This window comes from Canis lupus, chromosome 5 (assembly GCF_003254725.2).
Source record: "Canis lupus dingo isolate Sandy chromosome 5, ASM325472v2, whole genome shotgun sequence".
In the NCBI taxonomy this organism is placed as follows: domain Eukaryota; kingdom Metazoa; phylum Chordata; class Mammalia; order Carnivora; family Canidae; genus Canis; species Canis lupus.
In genome coordinates this window covers 15,793,904-15,813,065 of record NC_064247.1, presented here as the reverse complement: position 1 = coordinate 15,813,065, position 19,162 = coordinate 15,793,904, and the positions used below count along the sequence as shown (strand labels likewise).

General features: G+C 48.3%; 1 protein-coding gene across 2 annotated transcripts in view; it reads right to left on the bottom strand.

Moving 5' to 3' along the window:
* The window catches only part of FXYD6 (FXYD domain containing ion transport regulator 6), a 30,968-nt gene that overhangs the window by 4,850 nt on the left and 6,956 nt on the right, over positions 1–19,162 (bottom strand). The window contains exons 2-4 of one of the 2 annotated variants that reach the window (XM_025465369.3): positions 788–850; positions 212–250; positions 18–92 (exon numbers count right to left, since the gene is read on the bottom strand). In XM_025465369.3, the coding sequence (XP_025321154.1) occupies positions 18–92; positions 212–250; positions 788–845 (172 nt within the window). In that variant the 5' untranslated portion in view covers positions 846–850. The remainder of the gene's footprint in view (positions 1–17; positions 93–211; positions 251–787; positions 851–19,162) is intronic. The other variant, XM_025465370.3, reaches the window with a different exon arrangement.

Sequence of the window (19,162 nt, the reverse complement as noted above, 5' to 3'; positions counted from 1 at the left end):
ACAGGGAACGAACTTACTCAGGATAAGGAGAATCCCCACCGAGAAGAGCACCACGGCAAACACCAGGCCCCCAATCCTCAGCGTCTGATAGTCTATCAAAGGAGCAAGAGTGAGACATGGAATGAGAGGAAGGTGGGGAAGAGCATGGCTTGCCCTCCCCCGGGTGGGGCTATACCTCCCCTTCCCCACCCAGGGTTCCCATCAAGCTCACCATAATGGAAAGGGTCCTTCTCATTCTCCTGCTCAGCTGCTGAAAAAAAGAAACAAGTGTGGGCAAGAGAAAGACACTTATACCTCTGGTTCCCGAATACCACCCAAGCCCCCCAGGCCTCATTTCTCACAAAGGGACTCCTGGGAAGCACCATACAGGTGCCTGGGGAGGCAGAGAAGGGTGGGCCAGCCTGAGAGTCGAGGGGGGTTCGGCTCAGAACCCCAGTGTGAGTCTGCCTCCACAGCACATCCACATCCTTTGCGAGGCAGGGGCTGTTAGCCTCTTGTTACAGCCAGGGAAACGGAGACCAAGGTCAGGTTCTAGAGTGGGCTCCCGAGGTTCAGACCGACAGTCTACAGAGACCTGGAAGGCTTGAGGACTGACGGTAAAGCCTGCTGGGCTCTGTGGGGAGGGGTGGGCAGGCTGGAGGCGGCTCGGAGAACACCTGCTGCCTTCCAGCACCTTCTCTGCTGACTAAAGCGGGGACGGGCCGTCACTGATCAGACATGTAGACTCTGAGAGCCCCCTTGCCCGGCCCTATAGTCTCACAGGGTCGGGACCTGGAGGGGGACTTACCACTGGCCAGGACGGTGGGAGCCAGCATGCTGCACAGAAAGATCAGTGCCACCTCCATGGTGTCTGCGGACGGAGGAGGAGGAGAAGTCATTCTCTGCATGGGGGACTCCCCACCCCAACCCTCAGCCTGATTAGGGGGCTCTGAGTGGGGTTCCCACGTCTACGTTGAGCACCCTCGACACCATGAAAGTGATAGAGCAGAAGCAGCTGCCGTTTGCCCAACTCTTAAGGAGAGCTCTGCCTGCATTAATTCAATTCCTACAACAGAATCAATGCAATCGGTAGGCGCAGGGACTGACCCATCCTGTAGGGGAAGAGCCTGCCTGAGCTGGACACGCAGGACAGTGAGCAGCAGAGCCTTGGGGAGCCCTCCTTGAGAGCCCACGCTGCCTCTCCCATGCCCAAGCCAGAAAGCCCCCAGGGCTTTGGTAATGACCCTCTGCTGCGCCCTCCTCTTGAGGCCACCTCCAGGTCACTAAGAGGTTTGGGACTTCCCGGCCAGGTTCCCCACGTTTGATGAGACTGAATGGGGCAGGTAAGTGAATGCCTCTCTAGCCCAGCCAGCCACACGGGGCTGGGGAGGCTTGCTGTTCACTGGTCTCCATGTGGTAAACCCCGAGATGCCCGACACCCTCACTTCTAAAGTGCCCGAGTCGATGCTTCCCACAGGTTTCATGGAGTTAATACTCCTCCAGGAAGGCGGTTTGGTCAAACAAAGGTGCTTTGATGCCCTCGTGAGCTCATCAAGCCCCTGTCTTTGGGGCCAGGGTCCCCAGGATGGGTCCTCTGGACAGAGGTGGAAGGTGGCCAGCTGGTCCCTTCCAGGGACAGAGTTCAGTGCCATGACACACACCTCACTCCTGGGCTTACACAAGTGTGGTGATGAGCCAGCAAGGAAAAGTGGGGAGAAAAGCCCAAACTAGAAAAGCACAAGGCTGTCCACCCTTTATGGGGGTGAGCCTGGCAGTGGCCTGCACCCTGGACTGGTATCGAGTGGCCAGGACCATGCTGGCTCCGAGGGATCACCCCCATTGCCTCTCAGGCCGCAAGCAAGCAGCCCCAGCTGCCCTTCACCTCTCAGCCACCAGAGGTCAGAACAACTGCATCCAGCTCCGCGGGGCCCATGAGAGAAAGCCTCCCAGGAAGTGTTTACCAAAAGGCAGTAATTTGCTTCTAATGCCATTCATCTAAGATTTGCAATTCTTTTCAATTTTATATGTTCTGTATCTATAAAAGTGCATGTAGCACACGCGTATAATGAAGCTCAGTAAGACGAACACCGGTAATTTAAGAACTAGACCTTTACAAACACCTGCTGCATTTACCTGTACTTTCTTCCAACCCATCCCCCCTCCCTCTGCCTCACTCCCACAGGTGATCAGTATCCTGGACAACAAGTACCCATACATTTGTCATCATTGGCTTGTTCTTCTTCAAAGGCATTTTTAAAAAAGATTTATTTATTTATTTGAGAAAAAGAATGCATGTGAGCGGGAGGAGGGGCAGAGGCAGAGGGAGAATCTCCAGGAGACCCCACTGAGTACGGAGCCTGGCAAGGCAGGGCTCCATCCAGGACCCTGAGATCATGACCTGAGCCGAAACCAAGGTCGGATGCATCACTGACTGAGCCACCCAGGCACCCTACTCAAAGACGTTTTTAGATTAAGATATAATTCACATACCATGAAACTCACTTAAAAGTGTACAATCCAGTGCTTTTTAGTACATTCAGAAAACTGTGCAGCCATCAGCACTGATTCCATAACGTGTTCATCACCCCAGAAAGCAACCCTGTCCCCATCAGCAGTTGCTCCTGTTCTGTTCTCTCCACCCCCTGGCCCCTGACAACCATCATCTCCCCCCTCTCTCTCTGTGGATTCGCCTATTCCAGACACTTCATGTAGAAGAATCGTACAATCTGTAGCCTTTGGTATATGGCTTCTTCCACTTAGCATCATGTTTTCAAGGTCCATGGATGTCGTGGCTGGTTTCAGAACTTTGATTGTCTGGCTATCTCTCCTGCTCTTCTTCTTAAAAATCTATTTATCGCACAGATATTAATACGAGTGTTTAGTGGAGCTCTTTTGAGCCTTGTAATTGTGATATTATGTTGTTTACAGTCTTCCGGGACTGGCTTTTTTTGTTCAACATTATGTTCCTAAGATTCATCCATCACGACACGTGACCCTAGCTCGTTCACTTCTGAGGTTGTGTGGTATCCCACTATGTGGGTTAATTATCCTGTCCATGCTCTGCCACTTGATTATCTTTTTTGGTTTTCCCATTTTGCGTGGTTGTAAATAACACAGCTGTGAACATTTCTCTGCACACTGCCCAGGGCACACACGCAAGACACTGTTTTTCACATTTTTTGCCATCATTGTCATATGAAATACTTTTTACGCTGGAACTCAGTGCAAATATATATTCATATATACCTGGGACAACATTGCAAAATAATACTTAAAATGAATGACAACCTCTGATATTTTCTATAGTTTCCCTTTTTAAAATAAAAAGGCTAGGCCCATGAGTGGGTCACTCTGCAGTAGGAAAATGTATGTTCTAGAGACAGGTCTAGGAGTGAGGTCATTGGGTGGTATGGTATGCAAATCATCAACCTTACAGAATACTTGCAAATTGTTTTCCCACATGCCCGTTTCCACATCCTACCAGTTGCATGACTGTCCCTGTTACTCTGCATCCCTATCAAGCCTCGATATTGCCAGACTGCATACTTTCCGCCAATCTACAGGTGCAAAGTATGGTCTTAATTTGATCACTCAGTAATGGACTTGGGCTTCTGTTTCTTTGCCATTCCTGTTCCTTCAGCAGTGATGTGTCTTTCATGTCTTTGGTTCATTTTTCAAGTGGGTTGCCATTATTAGTATTATTCATTTAGTATTCTGGATTCGAAATCTTTGTCATTAAGTACTGCAAATGTCTCTTCCCAATTAGTGGCTTGTCTTTTCATCTTTTGTTGCTTTCAATGAACAGAATGTCTTAATTCTAATGTAATTGAATGTGATGATTTTTTGGGTTTTGTTGAAGATACTGTCAGCCTGAGTCAGGAAGAATTTTCTTCTGGACATTTTGTAGCTTTGTCTTTTACATTTAAATCTTTATTCCACCCAGAATTGGTGTTCATGTAAAGCTTGAGATAGGGATCTAATTTTTACTTTTTTCCCATACTGACAAGCAGTCGTCCTGGCACTATTTGTTGGCAACCCGTCCCCCACCTTTCCTCCTGAGATGTAATGCCACTTTCGTCATATACCTGGTTTCTACTCAGGTGTTTCTATTTCTGCGACTTCTCTTTTGACCTATTGGTCAATATGTTCCTGCATCAGAATCCATGCCTAATTGTTACAACCTGATAGCAATCTTCCCATGTGGTAAAAGAAATTCCCCTCTTCATTTTCCTCTTTCCTCTCTTCCTCTTCCCCTTTTCCCTCAGGAATACCCTATTTTTGGTCTATATTTCGTCTAAAATTTACATATAAATTTTAGAATCAGACTGTCAAATTTATCTAAAACTGTTGGAGTTCTCATTGCAACATCAATGGATCTATGTGTAGAACCACCTGGGGAGAACCAGTATTCCTGTAATCTTGAGTCTTTTCATTGGTTTATGTCCTTTTTAATGTCCTATAACAGTTTTATAAATGCTTTCATATAGGTCTTGCACATCTTCTACTAGACTTATTCCTAGGTGCCTTTTACTTCTTATTGTTATTTTAAATGCTATCTCTTGTGTGTGTTTTCTAATTTTTCCTGGTGTAGAGAAAGGTAATTGATTTGTGCATATTGATCTTAAATCCAATAATCTCACTAAACTCTTATTATTTCTAATAATTTACCTATAGATTCCTTTGGGTTTTCTCTGACATATCATCTGCAAATGACACAGTGCTGTTTCTTCTTTGCCAATGCTTACACTGTTGATTTTCATTTCTTCTGTCCTGCTAGGCCTTACAGTAAAATGTAGAATAGAAGCAGTAATACTGGACACACACACTCACATACATGCAGTCTTATTACTGGTTTTATTTTTTACTTGTATTTCATTTTTATGTGTGTTTATTTTTAATTTTTTTCAGCTTTACTGTGATATGACATCTAACATTGTATTGTTTAAGGTGTGATGATTTATCTGATGCACGTTTAGTCTGCAAAAGATTGCCACAATAAGATCAGTTAACACCTCCATCACCTCACATAATTATCTTTTGTGTGCATGGTGAGGAATGATAAAGAAAATGTGGCATATATACAATGAAATATTGTTCAGCCATAAAAAGAAGGGAATTACTGATTTTAAATAGATTTCTTCTAATGTTTTAAAAATCCCCCCTCTAATCCTGGTTCTCCAAGATGTTTTTGTTTTACATTAATTATGAATGAGTGTTCTATATCTATAGTTTTTACCTTTATCAATGAAATAAATTATGTGCATGGGTCATCTAATGTCAAATCATCCTTGCATTGGTGGGATAAGACCAATACATTGTCTTCTTAGTAAATAGATGGATTTGGTTTGCTGGTATTTTGTTTAGGATTTTTGCACTTATGTGCATGAGTAAAATTGGGCTGCAATTTTTATTTTATTGTGTTGACCTTGCCTGGTAACGTGGTAGTCCTGGCCTCACAGAGCAAGTATTTCCTCTCTTGTTATTCCCTGGAAGAGTTTACAGAAGACTGAGATAATCTGTTCTTTGACTGTCTGGTAGAACTAAATGATAAAATCATCTTAGTCTTTTCTTTGTGGGGGGATTTTCGATTGCTTTTCCAATTCATTAATGGCCATGACATTCTTCAGATTTCTCTTCTTCTTGTACATATTTAATGAGTATAATTTTTTATAGCAATGTGCTCTTTTCTGTTTTCAAATTTATTGCCATAAAGTTGTTTATAGTATTTTCTATGTATCTTTAGAAACCACTCATTTGGGCAGCCGGGTGGCTCAGCGGTTTAGCTCCACCTTCAGCCCCGGGTGTGATCTGGAGACCAGGGATCGAGTCCCACATCAGGCTCCCTGCATGGAGCCTGCTTCTCCCTCTGCCTGTGTCTCTGCCTCTCTCTCTCTCTCTCTGTGTCTCTCGTGAATAGATAGATGAAATCTTAAAAAAAGAAAAGAAATGAAAGAAACCACTCATTTCTGTTGGATCTGTGGTTATTTCTCATTTTTGCATTCCTAACATTGTTTATTTGTGATGGCGCTCTTTTTTCTTCACCTTTACCAGATGTTCACCTATTTCATGTCTTTTCAAGAACCGGCTCTTGGTTTTGCTGATCCCCTTTACTGTGTTTTAAATTGTCCTTCATTCTGCCCTTATGTGTTCTTTGACTTTATCCTATTATTCTTTCTTTATATTTATGTTCTTATGATGGATACTTGGTTCATTAATAATTAGCCTTTCTTCTCTAATATCAGCATCAAAGACTATAATCCTCTAAATGCCACTTTCACCCCAACATACAAGCTTTGAAATGTGGTTTTGGATTATTGTTTAGTTTTTAGTACTTTAAATTTGCACCATGATTTCTTCCTTTTTTTTTTTTTTTTTTTAAGATTTTATTTATTCATGAGAGACACAGAGAGAAAAAGAGGCAGAGACACGGGCAGAGGGAAAAGTAGGCTCCATGCAGGGAGCCTGAATGCGGGACTCGATCCTGACCACTGAGCCACCCAAGGATCCCCTGTACCATGATTTCTTACCAAGAATTATGAAGCCATGTGTGTTAAATGTCCAAAAGTATAGTGATTTTTAAAATTTACCTTTGTAATCGACTTCTAACTGATGTGCACTGTGGTCAGAAAACATGGTCTGAGGATACAGATACCTCAAAATTTACTGACCTATTATATGGTTAGTTATTTTAAAAATTATATTTCAATTATTAGAAGACTGTGAATTCCTTGATTCTTGGGAAGAAAGTTCTGTGTGCCCAACAAATTAAGATTATTAACTGTGTTATTTATATTTCTATATATTTTCTTATTCTTTTTTGACTGTTGGGCCTATCAAAAATTAAGGTAGGTGCTTTAAAAGCTACCTCTATGAGGAAGGATTTACATATTTATCACTGTGTTTCTTACAATATTCTAAAAGAAAGTTTAAAATTCTTATATTGGCCTGTGAGTTGGATCCTTTAGGATTATATAGTGATCCTCTCTCTGTCTTAAATTCTATTTCACTTTCTACCTTCCTGTGTCCTTATATATTATATGTGCATTTTATCAACTTATAAATGGCAAAAACCTACATTTAAAAAAAATTCCAAAAAAAAAATCCACCTGATAATTTCTGTTAACTGCCAATTTTATCCCATTTAACTTTATTATGACTATTGACTGATATATTTGGTCTGACTTGTTTCTCTTTTGACTTTTTTTTTTTCTTATTTTTGACTATTTTTTTTCTTCTTATTCACTGTCTCCCTCTACTGGTTGAGCAATTATACATGCTATTGCTAGTCTTAATAGTGAGCTTTGGAACTTTACCACGTGTGTTTGCTTTGGACTGTTTGTGTACCCCAAATTCATGTACTGGAACCTAATTCTCAATGTGACATATTTAGAGATGGGCCTTTGAGAGGTGATTAGGTCCTGAGGGAGAGCCCTCACGAACAGTATGGGTGCCCTTATAAAAGAGAACTCTCTCGCCTCTCCCACTAAGTGAGGCCTCAGTGAGAAGATGGCCATCTGTGACTCAGGAGGAAGGCTCTCATCAGACACTAAATTTGCCAGCACACCTTGACCTTGAATTTACAGCCTCTAGAACTGTGAGAAATAAACCTCTATTATTGAGTCAGTCACCTAGTCTATGATCCTGTATTATAGCTGCCCAAGGAGACTAAGACAGTATTTGAGTTAACAAAGACTGTAAAAGTCTAACGTTAAAAGGTATCATACTTACTAGGTATAATACCGTTCCTGAAAAATACAAAAATACAAACCACCTCCCCCCTAACATATATGCTATTATTGTAAAGCTTTCAGTTCTTTTTTTAATTCTAGGACATAGATATTAGTATTTATGTTTCATGGAAACACGTTTGTTTTGATTTACGTGTGTGTTGGTCTCCAGTACCCCCTGGAATTGACAGCCTTGTAGAGTTCCCTTCTACACTGCACTGTGTGGCCAATAAAACACAGTGGAATTAACGTGTCATTCCCAATAGTAGATTACAAAAGGCACCATGGCTTTCTCTCTCTTTCTCTCTTTCTCTCTCTCTCTCTCTCTCTCTCTCTCTCATTGCTTGCTCTTAGGGAAAAATCACCTGCCATGTCTTAAGGATATTCAGGCATCCCTGTGGAGAGGCCCACGTGGCAGAAAACAGAGGGCCTCAGTTCAGGGAAGTACACCTGCCACAAACCACGTAAGTGAGCTTGGAGGCAGATCCTCCAAGCTTCCACATGATTGCCCCCCTGGCTGACAGCCTGACTGCAGCCTCGTTAATGACTCAGAGCAGAACCACACAGCCAAGCTGCTGCCTCATTCCTAGCCTTGGAAACCTTACAAGATAACTAATGCTATTGTTTGGGGCTCGTTTGTTATGCCGCAGGAGATAACTAATACAATGTATTTACTAGCCGATGTCTTCATGATTCTTTTTGAATCCTAGCCATCCATCCAGACATTTTCTTTGATCCTCAAGAACATCTTTTTAGAATTTTCTTTAATGAAGCTCTATTGGTTACAAATTCAGTTATTTTGTTTATCTGCAATGTTTTCATTTCACCTTTCTGTGGACAGATTGGAAGGTGATCTCAATAATTCTGACCTGCCTTCTCATATTCTAGCCTCAGTGTAATGCCCTCCCTCTTGGTTGGGACAGCAGCTGGTACTGGCTGCTAGCCAGGAGAAGGGTTTTTGGCCCCTCCTGGGAGCAGGAAAGACACGTCAAGGATTCCAGCACACTAGTCCCTGCCATACCTTTCCATCAACTCCCCAAATCCCCTCCACAGCTGCTCAGATTCAAGTCCATCCTACAAACACACACTGAATCCTAGAAAGGGCCATACTGTTCTGGGCTCTGCAAGAGATAAATAGACAAACAAGACATAGCCTCAGCTTCCAAGGATTGGCAGGGTTTGGCAGCCTATGCTCTGGCACCTCAGCAAGAGTGATGAGAGCTTTATGAGAGGCAGAGGTAGAGACTACAAGGGAGAGTCCATCGGGGCAGGGAAGGGGACAACAGGCAATTCACAAGGGAACCAGGGGCATTCTCACGGAGGAGCTGACATTTCAGCAGTGAAAGGAGGATTGGATTTTGATGGACGGGGCAGGAAGAGAGAAACTAAGGGCATTCTGGCAGAGGACATAGCATGAACTGATGCACTGAGAAGGGAAAATGGGAGGCAGGGATAACAAACAGTACTCAGTTCAAGTCCAGTTCCAGTTGATCCTCAAGGCACTTCTTTCAATGGTGGCTACCCAAAGCAGCTACCTCAGAAGGGCTCTGGATGAGGTCCATCGAGAGAGAGGGCCTCATCCCTTAGTCATGCCTGCCTGGCACTGGAGAGGGCTGGGCCAGCAACCTGCCAAGTATTTGCCATTTCTAGAGTAAGCAACCTTCCAAACAGTGAACAACCCTGTTGAGTAGAGCATGGGCGGTATATGGTGAGAATTCTGATAAGTCAGATGGTGGAGGATCTCGAATGCCAAGCTGAAGAGTAAAGACCTGTCTTTGTGTTCTGAGGAAAGCATTTCTGATCAAGTTACAGTGAGCTCAAAGAAATACTGTTACAGATCTGGAAAGTGACCAACTCCCTGCTCTTCCAAGCTGCTGCCCAAGCCTGGCCTACACCGGCCACACCTCAGCACAGGCCTTCTCAGGCTGCCTCTTGGCCCCTACACCCATTTTTGAAAGTCTCATTGGTACCACTGGCATTGCCCCGGAGTCAAGTGGCCAAACACACATACGGAGCCTCTGAAAAGGCACACAATGTCCTTCTCTCACTGCTGGACCAAGAAACCCAGTCTGGGCCTCCCTGCCCTCCCACACAACCGCCCCTCATGGCCCACGCCCTCCCCAGTCCTCCCAGTTACCACACATTTCTCTCTCCCAGAAAGGAAGCAGAGCTGCCTGGGGCTGGCTACGGGTGGGTGCTGAGCGTAGAAGTGTCAAGTCTCCCTTCCAGGCTACAGAGTCTAAGGAGTAGATGGAAGAGAAGAGGGAGGATCTCTGGGAGAAGGGGCTCAGGTGGCCACACTAGCCTCCACATGCATGGGAGGCCCCGGGCCTCTGTGTGTGTTTGGGGGGGGCGGTGCCTACGAATGTGGCTCTCAGGGCCTGGGGTTTGGGAAACATCATCACCAGGAGACTCCGATGCCTCCTCTTTCTGCCGCTCCCCAGCTCTGAATTTCTAGACCCTTTAGACTCCCCTTCCCAGCTGGAAAATGGGACCAGCCACATTCTGCTCCCTCTGTAGCATCTCATGAAAAAGAATTCAGGTTTTCACTCGTTTCCCTTCCCCCTCCTGTTCTGTTCTGTCCACACTGGTCAACGGCTGGCATTTCAGGTGGCAGCAGCCCTTCCGTGTCAGTGTTGTTCCCTGGCCTTCCTGCCTTTTGCAGTCGCTCTCTGCATGTGCCGGAGAAAGCAATCAGAAGAGTTTCTCTGGCGATTATCTTTCCATTCTGAGTCACATAATTTCACATAATTGCTGGGTAAAAGCTGCTCAGAAAAAGCAGCCACTAGTTGATGATATAGCAACATGCTCTATTAGTTTTGATTCCATGCAGCAGTGAGGTAGAGCAGTATACCCGGTTCTATTGTGAAAATAACTCCAAAACAACCTCCCTCTAAAGTGCACAGGCTCCAAATTACAGTGAGACTTGATTAGCTCACGCTCATCCCTCCGTCCCTCCACCCCTAAAGCCTTGCACCCCGTCCATCCCGAGCATCTCACCTGTTTGCCTTCTTTCAGACTCAGCCCATGAAAACATGCCCAGAGGGACCACCAAGGCATGGGTCCTGGCAGGATCCCGGCAGGATCCCCCCCAATAAAGATGAGCTCCTCCCCCACCCAGACAGGACATGCTGGAAGGGACCCTCTGATGGGGTCACAGGGTCACAGAATGCCTGGGCCCCATTGTTTAGGCTAACTGGCTATCCTGGACTGTTACTGCATATAATTTAGCCTGTGATGTATCCAAATTTGCAACAAAGAAACCTGGTAAAAGAAGGCTGCACTGTGTATAAATAGGATAAAACCCAAGATGTGAGGTTTACCAGATGGAGCCAGCATCGCAGCACGCCAGGGTTAGAACGATGGAGATGAAAGCTCTTAGTTTTTATTTGAGGAGACTGAGGCCCCAACAGAGCAGTGATGCAGCCGACTCACGCAGCCAGGCAGGCCACACAGCTGTTGGCGGCTCCAGTCTCGGGCTCTGGTGTGCTGGGACTGGGACCTGGGCAGGCCAGGGTTGAGGGACAGGAGGCCATGAGGGTGGCAGAGAAGAAGAGAGGGCACCAGCAGGGATGGGGGCCACCAGGGCCAAGAGAGGAGGGTAGGAGGGAAGCCCCTGACAGGCTCCTCAGCTCTCCAATGGAAGACCACATTTGACCAGAGACATTCAGGGGGACAGTGGTGGCTTCTGGACGGTGAGCAATGGCATTGATCCAGAGAGGACCTACAGAAGGCTTGAAGCCCAACCCTTAGTCTCTCAACAGGAGGGAAAAAAAACAGGAGGGGAAAAAAATTAGAAGAAAAAAAAACAACGAAAAAAACAGAAAGTCCTTTCCAATGATCCTGGCCATGCCGTGTGCCTGAGCTTGGTGCAGGTGGCCTAGATCTGAATAGTCCAAGGCCAGCTAAGGACTAAGAAACATCACCAACAAATTGGTCTGATTTACTGACACAGAGGTGGGTTCTTCATGTGCCTAAGATGTTGATTGGCAAGTCTTACTGTCCGGCAGGAAAACAGATGAGACTATCTGATCTATTTGTGTCAAGAGCTTTTTGGAGATGGGGGACTGGCCCCCGCAGGCTTCTCAGGCCTCCTTAGCCTGGGACTCTGTGAAAGGGCCATGCGTGCACCTCACAGGTGGGACCAGTACTTCTCGGGTACACATGCTGGGGGAGTGGCCTGCACAAGGCAGTAGATATTGTCCAAACCCGGGGTTTGGCTTTGGAATGTGCTGTACCGTTATGACAATTTAGGTGTGATAATGCCTCAGCTGGAAAGGTTAGAATATTCTTGATCTTCTCTGGTACCCCGTTTCCACAGCCAATGCCCCCCTCTTCCCCATCCACGCCAGGGCAACCAGACATCCTCGGCATTCGCTCTCACCAGAGGCCCTTTCCTGTCTGAACTGCTCATCACCTTTCTGCTTCCCATCTTGGGTGCTGTAGCCTAATGCTCTCTTGCGGCTTTATGTTCGAGAATAAAGAGAAAGCGGAGAACAAAAGGACGAGAACCATCTACTTGACAGCTGTGTCTGGAAGAGCTCAGAAGGCACTTTGCCACACTCCCTGCTGAGCCCAGCACTCCGGCTCCTCTGCACCTCGGCTGCTTCCAGGATGTGGTGTTTGCCCCTTTTCAGGATGTGGTGTTTGACCAGTGACCTGGAAGGCCAGGACCACACTGTGGTCTCAAACCCCCAAATGGATGCCCTGAACTCTGACCCTGGAGCTCCCCAACCACAGTGGCCCAAGGCCACGAGCTTCGTTATCTGTTTCTGTAAAATACAGGCCAGACTCCTGATCATCTTTGGCCCCGGGAAGCTGCCTAGAATTCCCCTTCCTCATCTGGGCTTTGAGATGTAGCTGCAGCCTCGCTGACTGAACGCCTCTGGGCAGCGCTGCCCACCTCCCACCCCCAGGCCAGTATGCCTCTGCCCCGGGTCCATGCACATGAGCTGGGTGCCCCGGAGCTGAGGGGCACCCACGAAGCTCCTGAGGAGAGATGTTCAGCGCTGGGGCTCCTTGCAGCTCCCACAAAGCCCAGTCCCCACTCACGCTGTGCACTTCCTGGAGCACAGCCTTGACGAGAGTGCGAAGGGGAAGGTGGAGGAAAGACAAGGGAGTCTCCTAGGTGGTGGGAAGCAGTGAACTTGGTGGTAGGAATGAGCAAGGTGCTGGCAATTGGGGGTTTGGGGCGGGGGACACAGGTCTGCATGGAACAAAGGAGTCCTATAAACTCCATGGAAGGAAACATGAAAACTAAAGAGTCTGAGACAGGAAGCCCATATCTGAAGCCCAGTCTGGGCGCCTGAACTGGTACAAGAGCTGGTAATAATCACAATAAATAGCCTATGAAGTAGGTTGGATGCACCACCATCGAACCCATTTTAAAGGCAAAGAAATCAAGGTGGAGAAAGTGCAGTCCCCTGGCAGGTGACAGCTGGATTCTAGACTTTAACCCGGTTTTGTGGGCCTCCCTGCTGGTGGAGGATGGGTAGGCTTCCTGCTGGGAGCCTGGGACTCATCACAGGGGAGGACTCACATCCTCTGGGTGGGCCACCCATACTGGGGCTGCCCGAGGACAGGGGGCCTGCTCCCCAGGCAGCTCCTACCCTGTTCCTCGCTCCTACCCCAGTCTAATGGGCCGAGCTCTGCACAGAGGGCCACAAGAGAGGGCGCTCCTGCCTCTGAGTGAACATCACCAACCAAGCTCCCCAGCATCTCTAGCTTCATACATATTCATACAGTGAATATACAGTGCCTGCCAGCTCACCCTTGAGAGAGAATTTATAGTCCCTTGTTGGATAGAGAGCTGTTTACTCAGGAGGGTGATTTTTTTTTTAACAGATTACAGAATTGCACAGCTGATTAGGGTGCATTTGTGTCATGCCAAGAACTGTTCTTGGTGGTTTAAATATACTAACTCATTTAACCCTTACAGCGGTTCTAGAAAGTGGCTATGATGACAATCATCCCCATTAGACAGATGGAGAAACTGAGGCCAGGAAAGTGAAGTACTTTGCCCAAAGTCCTGGAGCTGGGAAGTAGCAGAGCCTGGATTTAAACCCGAACAATCAGGCTCCAGAGTCCTTGCTCTGAACCACTCTACTACCCTGCCACTCAGTGGTTTTGTGGCCTTGCGCAAGTGACTCTACCTCTTGGAGCCTTTGCATCTGAAATGTAGAATAAGAATAACACCTTGCATCTCAGGAGCTGTGAGGATGAGAAGAAATCACTTTTGTGCATGGGCAATTATTGCTGGCCTGCCCAGAGCCTTCCCTTCTGAGAAGGGCATCTCCTTTTGGAGGGGGGAGGGCTCCTCCCCCACTCCAACCCTATAGATCTCCTGGCTAAAAGGAATGGGTCCAAGACCTCATTGTTCCCCCAGGGGCTGTCATATCATGAGAACCAAGGGAGGAAGGGTCAAGGCTGCCAAGCTGTGAGGTGTGGGGGTCAGGGAGGCTGTGGGGGTGTCAGACAGCAGCCCACAGGGGAAGAGCTGGTGGGGAGAGAGGTGTGCAGAGAAGGGACAGGGAACGGGCTGGGGCTGGGTGTGCTCTGGCCCACAGCTCCCACACTAGCGCTGCCCATTCCGCAGTCCAGCTCTGACTATGATACCTGCCTTGTCCAACCAGGATGGAGCTGGGTTTCTGCTCTTTGCCACAAAAAGAGCTGTCATGTTGGAGCTGAGCTCTGTGCCGGGCAAACAGGACTATTCTTTAAGCACCAGCATTATGACTGTGATCACTCCCCGACTCTTCCCTCAGCTCCCCCTCCATGCTCTTCTACGTTCTCACGGAAAATGGAGAAGAGAAAAAGAGAAGGAGCTGGAACCCGGGGGAAGAGCCCTGATCCCTTCTTCTCCCTCCCCTGCTTTCTTCCTCCAAGCTCCGGAAGGCTCTAGCGTCCTCCTGACTGGTGGGGAGGGGCCTCGGCCTGCAGCAGACACAGTCAGAGCAGGGCTGGACGGGCTCAAAAGTCCCCCCCCCCCCCCCCCGAGCCACTGCCTTGTCCTGCCCCAAGAGAAACCTCCACTGTCACCCAGGGTCACAGCCAAGTGGCATGGGGAGAGCAGGTGTCACCAGGGCAGCCGGAGCTGGTGACATGCTGTCCACAACGGGACAGCCCACATCCAGAGACACGGCAGCAAGATACACAGAAGGCCTGAGGTACCAGAAGAGGAAGGAAATCCTAGAGGAAGAGAAAGTGAAAAGGGCATGTGCCCAAAGGGAAGTATACAGGAGAGGCTGACACAGAGTGGACAAAGAGGCCACATGATGAGCCGAGGTCTGTCTGGGGCCAGAATCCCTGCAGAGATAGAAATGAGAGGGAAGGAGAAGAGGCAACACAGGTGGCAAAGCAGAGAGGTGGGGACGACTGAGAGACCAGAGGGTCTGCTCTGGAGAAACCGTGAACAAGCCTCCGAGCTGCTGTCCTCCCTGTAAGGCCCTAGGGGGCCTCCACCCTCCCCCTGCAGGCCCTAGTCCTGCAGATGCTCCAAAGAGCAGAGAAAGGAAAATGCACTATGGTGGAGGGGAGGGTTGGAGGGGGGGGCAGGGCGGAGGGGGAAGGTCAACAGACAGCTGCTGCTCCAGGGGAAAGCATCTGGAGCCCCCCGGCTACAGGGCTGCTGCCCAACTGAAGGCACGTGCTCTCCGCTGGACAGGGTACGGGAGCCTGAGGCCCAGCCCTGGAGATACCCAGCAACCCGCCCCGATGCCCAGTCTTTTTTTGAAGCCAAAGTCCTTCTGGGAGAAGCCACTGTCTCCACGAGAAGCCCCTTCAGTGTATCCTCCAGGGAGGGCTGGGCCCTGAGACTCACAGGCAGGGTCATGCAGATGTCTGCAGAACCGGGGTACCATGCCTAAGGCAGCCCTAACCGTCCCACCTCTTGGGTTTAGGGGACACCAGGACAAGATATACCAGGACAGAGACTCTTCCTCCCTGGACCCCCGAGTGTACCTGTGGCTGCTGTAAGAGGAAAGGGGAGCAACTGTATTTTGTGTGTTCCCCCCTCCCTGCTCCTGATCCCTGCCCTGGGGGCTGTAGGGGCAGGAGGTGGAAATGGTGGTGTCCATAACGCTGACCATTTGTAAGACAGCCTACTTGCCAGACATCTTCACAAGCACTAGCTCACAGGAATATCACCACCACATGTGATGTTGGGTACCTGCCATTTTACAGATCCGAAGCGGCAAGGCCCACAGTCAAGTGACTTGCCCACAACCCACAGCAAACAGTGGCATCGCAGGCAACGGCTCCTAACTCTGTGGGGGCCAAATGCCAACCGTGCCCTTCCACTCTTTCTGGATGCTCCCTTGGCCGCTGTGGCAATGCAGGGGCACTCAGGGAAATGAAAGTGCTGACCTTGACCCAAGTCCAAGGTGGGCTCTTTTGATGGGAGTGTTCTGACCTTGACCCAAGGGAAAAACCAGGATGAGAATAACCCAAATAAAGTTAGCTAGGTCTGTCTAACTTCAGCATGCACGATGTCATTCTTGTTTGCCCAACTCTGCCCAATACTGCCTGGGCAGCCCCTTGGGAGGAGAGGGGAGGCCTGGCCCGTCAGCCAGCGCTGGAACCCAGCGGCTCACACCTCTGCCCCATCCCAGCTGAGGCACCCTGGTCTCCCTCCTCAGCCTCCGCCCCTCTTGACAGCTGCTGGGCACCCTGTTCTGCCCTGCAGAACACCAGAGCATTTATGCCACAGCAGGACAGTGTACCCAGCCAGTTGTAGGTGATCCTGTTCATTGGAGCTTCGGGAAGCCCACAGAACTACCAGCCCGGCCCCTGGCAGCCTTTCAGAGGGGGCTGCCCAGCTGCCAACCCTGCTTTTTTCCGGTGTGGCTCAGAATCAGATCAGGGTATAGAACTGAAGACCAGTTCCACTCCAAATCAGACCCCCACCCACAACATTCTCCCAAGGGAAGATGTTTTAATTTCACCAAATGCTTCTTTTCAGAGGTAAATAACTTCCCATCCCAATGGTCACTGACACTGTCACCGGAGCTTTGAAATCAGACTGCTCTCCAGACAGCTCAGATCTGCCTGCATGTAGATGGAGCACAGAAAGGTAATGTTGCACCTTCCAAGGTGTAACTTTGGAAGGAGTGGCACTAGTACCCTTCTAGGAGTCAAGTTAATGAACCTTTATTGACGGCCGAGAACTATCACTGAGGGTACTAGAATGACACAGTCCCCCTCCAGGAGCTTACCGTCTAACCCCGTCCACAGGTTTCCTCCCAGCCTCCCAGCCTCCCTGCCTCCCAGCCTGCACACTCTATCTTCGGCAGAGTCCCAGCCATGCTGACTCCCGCAGTATCTCTCTGATCTGGCCTTTTCTTCCAATGGCTCGCTCCACTCCAGAACCTTCACTGCCACTTCCCTGGTGGCTGCAGCAGCTTGCCTCACATTGCAACAGCTGCCCTCACCTTCAACCCCCTCCTGTCCGTTTGTCCCAGACAGACTGACTACTGCCTGAGTTATCTAATTGGCATTCTGATTACTTCCCTCTCAAACTCAAACGCATTCACGGTGCCCTAGTATCCCATCCATTTTTTTAAAAATAGAAACTTTTTATTGTGGCACATAAATATCTCTAGGTCTAGGCCTTTTCTTCCCTTCCAGTATTTTCTTCCATGCTTTCAGCTAAGATAGTCGATTCCTGTCTCCTGCCAAGCATGCATTGATCTCCACGCCTCTGTATATTCTGTTCCCACCACTTAGAATGCCTCCACCAATGCACAGCCAAAGTTGAGAAAGTTGTCCTGGTCCAACTACCACCCCGGCCTATGGACTGGCTGTCTTCATCTTTCCTCAGACTCAGCGAGCACCTATTGCCTGTCATCAGCACTGCTTTGGCACATGGCACTTGCTGTTTTATGCTCTCCTTAATGAAGCTCTCAGGGCTGAAAAGCCTCTGTGCTACCCCATGACTTGCAAGAGCTGAGGTGGGACAGCGAGCAAGGGCTAGCTGACAGACTGATGTCTGAAAGAGCCCAGCTCTAATCAGCAGGCCCTGGAATTGTGCTGGGGGGTGCGTGTGGGGGAACATCAACAATGATGATTCACGCTGATAGTACGTGCCCTTGATGGTGACGTGATGCGATCAAAGTAGCATCTCACCCCTGTGATTTTCCTCCCCCAAATCGATAAGCTCAGTCGAGTCACGAGAAAAACATCAGACAGGGGTATCCTGCAATCGACGTGAGCCTCCTCCCCCAAACTGTCAAGGTCATAAAAAACCAGGCAGGTCTGAGAAGCTGTCAGAGCCAAGAGGAGCCTAAGGAGACAGAACAACTCTGCGGGGCGTGGTGCTCCTGGAGCAGAAGAGGGACATTAGGTAAAAACCGAAGAAATCTGAATGAAGTATGGACTGTAGTTAATAGTAACGTATCAGTGTTGATTCCTCGATTGTGACAAATATACCACACTAACATAAGATGTTAAAACTTGGGGAAACTGTGTGCAGGGGGATTATATTGGATCTCTCTGTACTATCTGCTTGATTTTTCAGTAAATCTGTCATTGTTCAGTAACCCTAACCCGGACCCTGTTCAAAAAATAAAATAAAATCTGTTAAAAAAAAAAAAAATAACGCAAGGGACACCTGGGTGGCTCAGTGGTTGAGTGTCTGCTTTCGGCTCAGGTCATGACCCCAGGGTCCTGGGATCGAGTCTCCATCATGAACCTGCTTCTCTCTCTGCCTGTGTCTCTGCCTCTCTCTGTGTGTCTCTCATGAATAAAAAAAATATTTAAAAAATAATAATACAGAATTTTAAGTTCAGTTAAAAACAAAACAGCCTCCAACCCCCTCCCATCACTCCCACATCTGTTCACCTTCCTGGCAAAGCAGTGTGGAGCCCTGTGCCCTGTTCATGGTGTCTGATGCTCCTGTAATAGCAGTCAGGCTTTTATGGTTCAGAATCACAGAGCCAAAATCCAGCAAAGGCTTTTACAGCTGCGTTTAAAACAAGTGCTTTGGGTCCAACCAGAGGTCACTGATGGATCTGTGGCCTCCAGAGGAAAATGCAACCTGTTCCCTTGATTTGCATTTTAAGTGCCCCTCAAATTAACATTAAATATCAATTATTCTGTTTAATAACCCAACTTGAAATGTTTGGCCCCCTTACAAAGTTCCAAAGAGCAGCTGATGAACAGAGAGGATTCAAAGCCTGGGATGGAAGAGAGAGCAGAGGACAGTGACGCTGTAGGAGGCCCAAGGGGCTGACAGTGGCTGTGACACTTTACTGAATTCCCTGTACTGCCTCAAGGCAGCTGGATAGCCTACCAGCATGGCAAGGCCCTGGGCCCAGACCATCATTATACTGACCCCTCCCAGGGTGGTTCCTATTGGGTCCCTCTCATCGCACTGTGGGCCTCCCCACATGGCTCCATCTCTGGGTCTGCCCCTGACATCCTTCACTCATGGAGGACGGTGCACCCACAGGTCCCCAAGC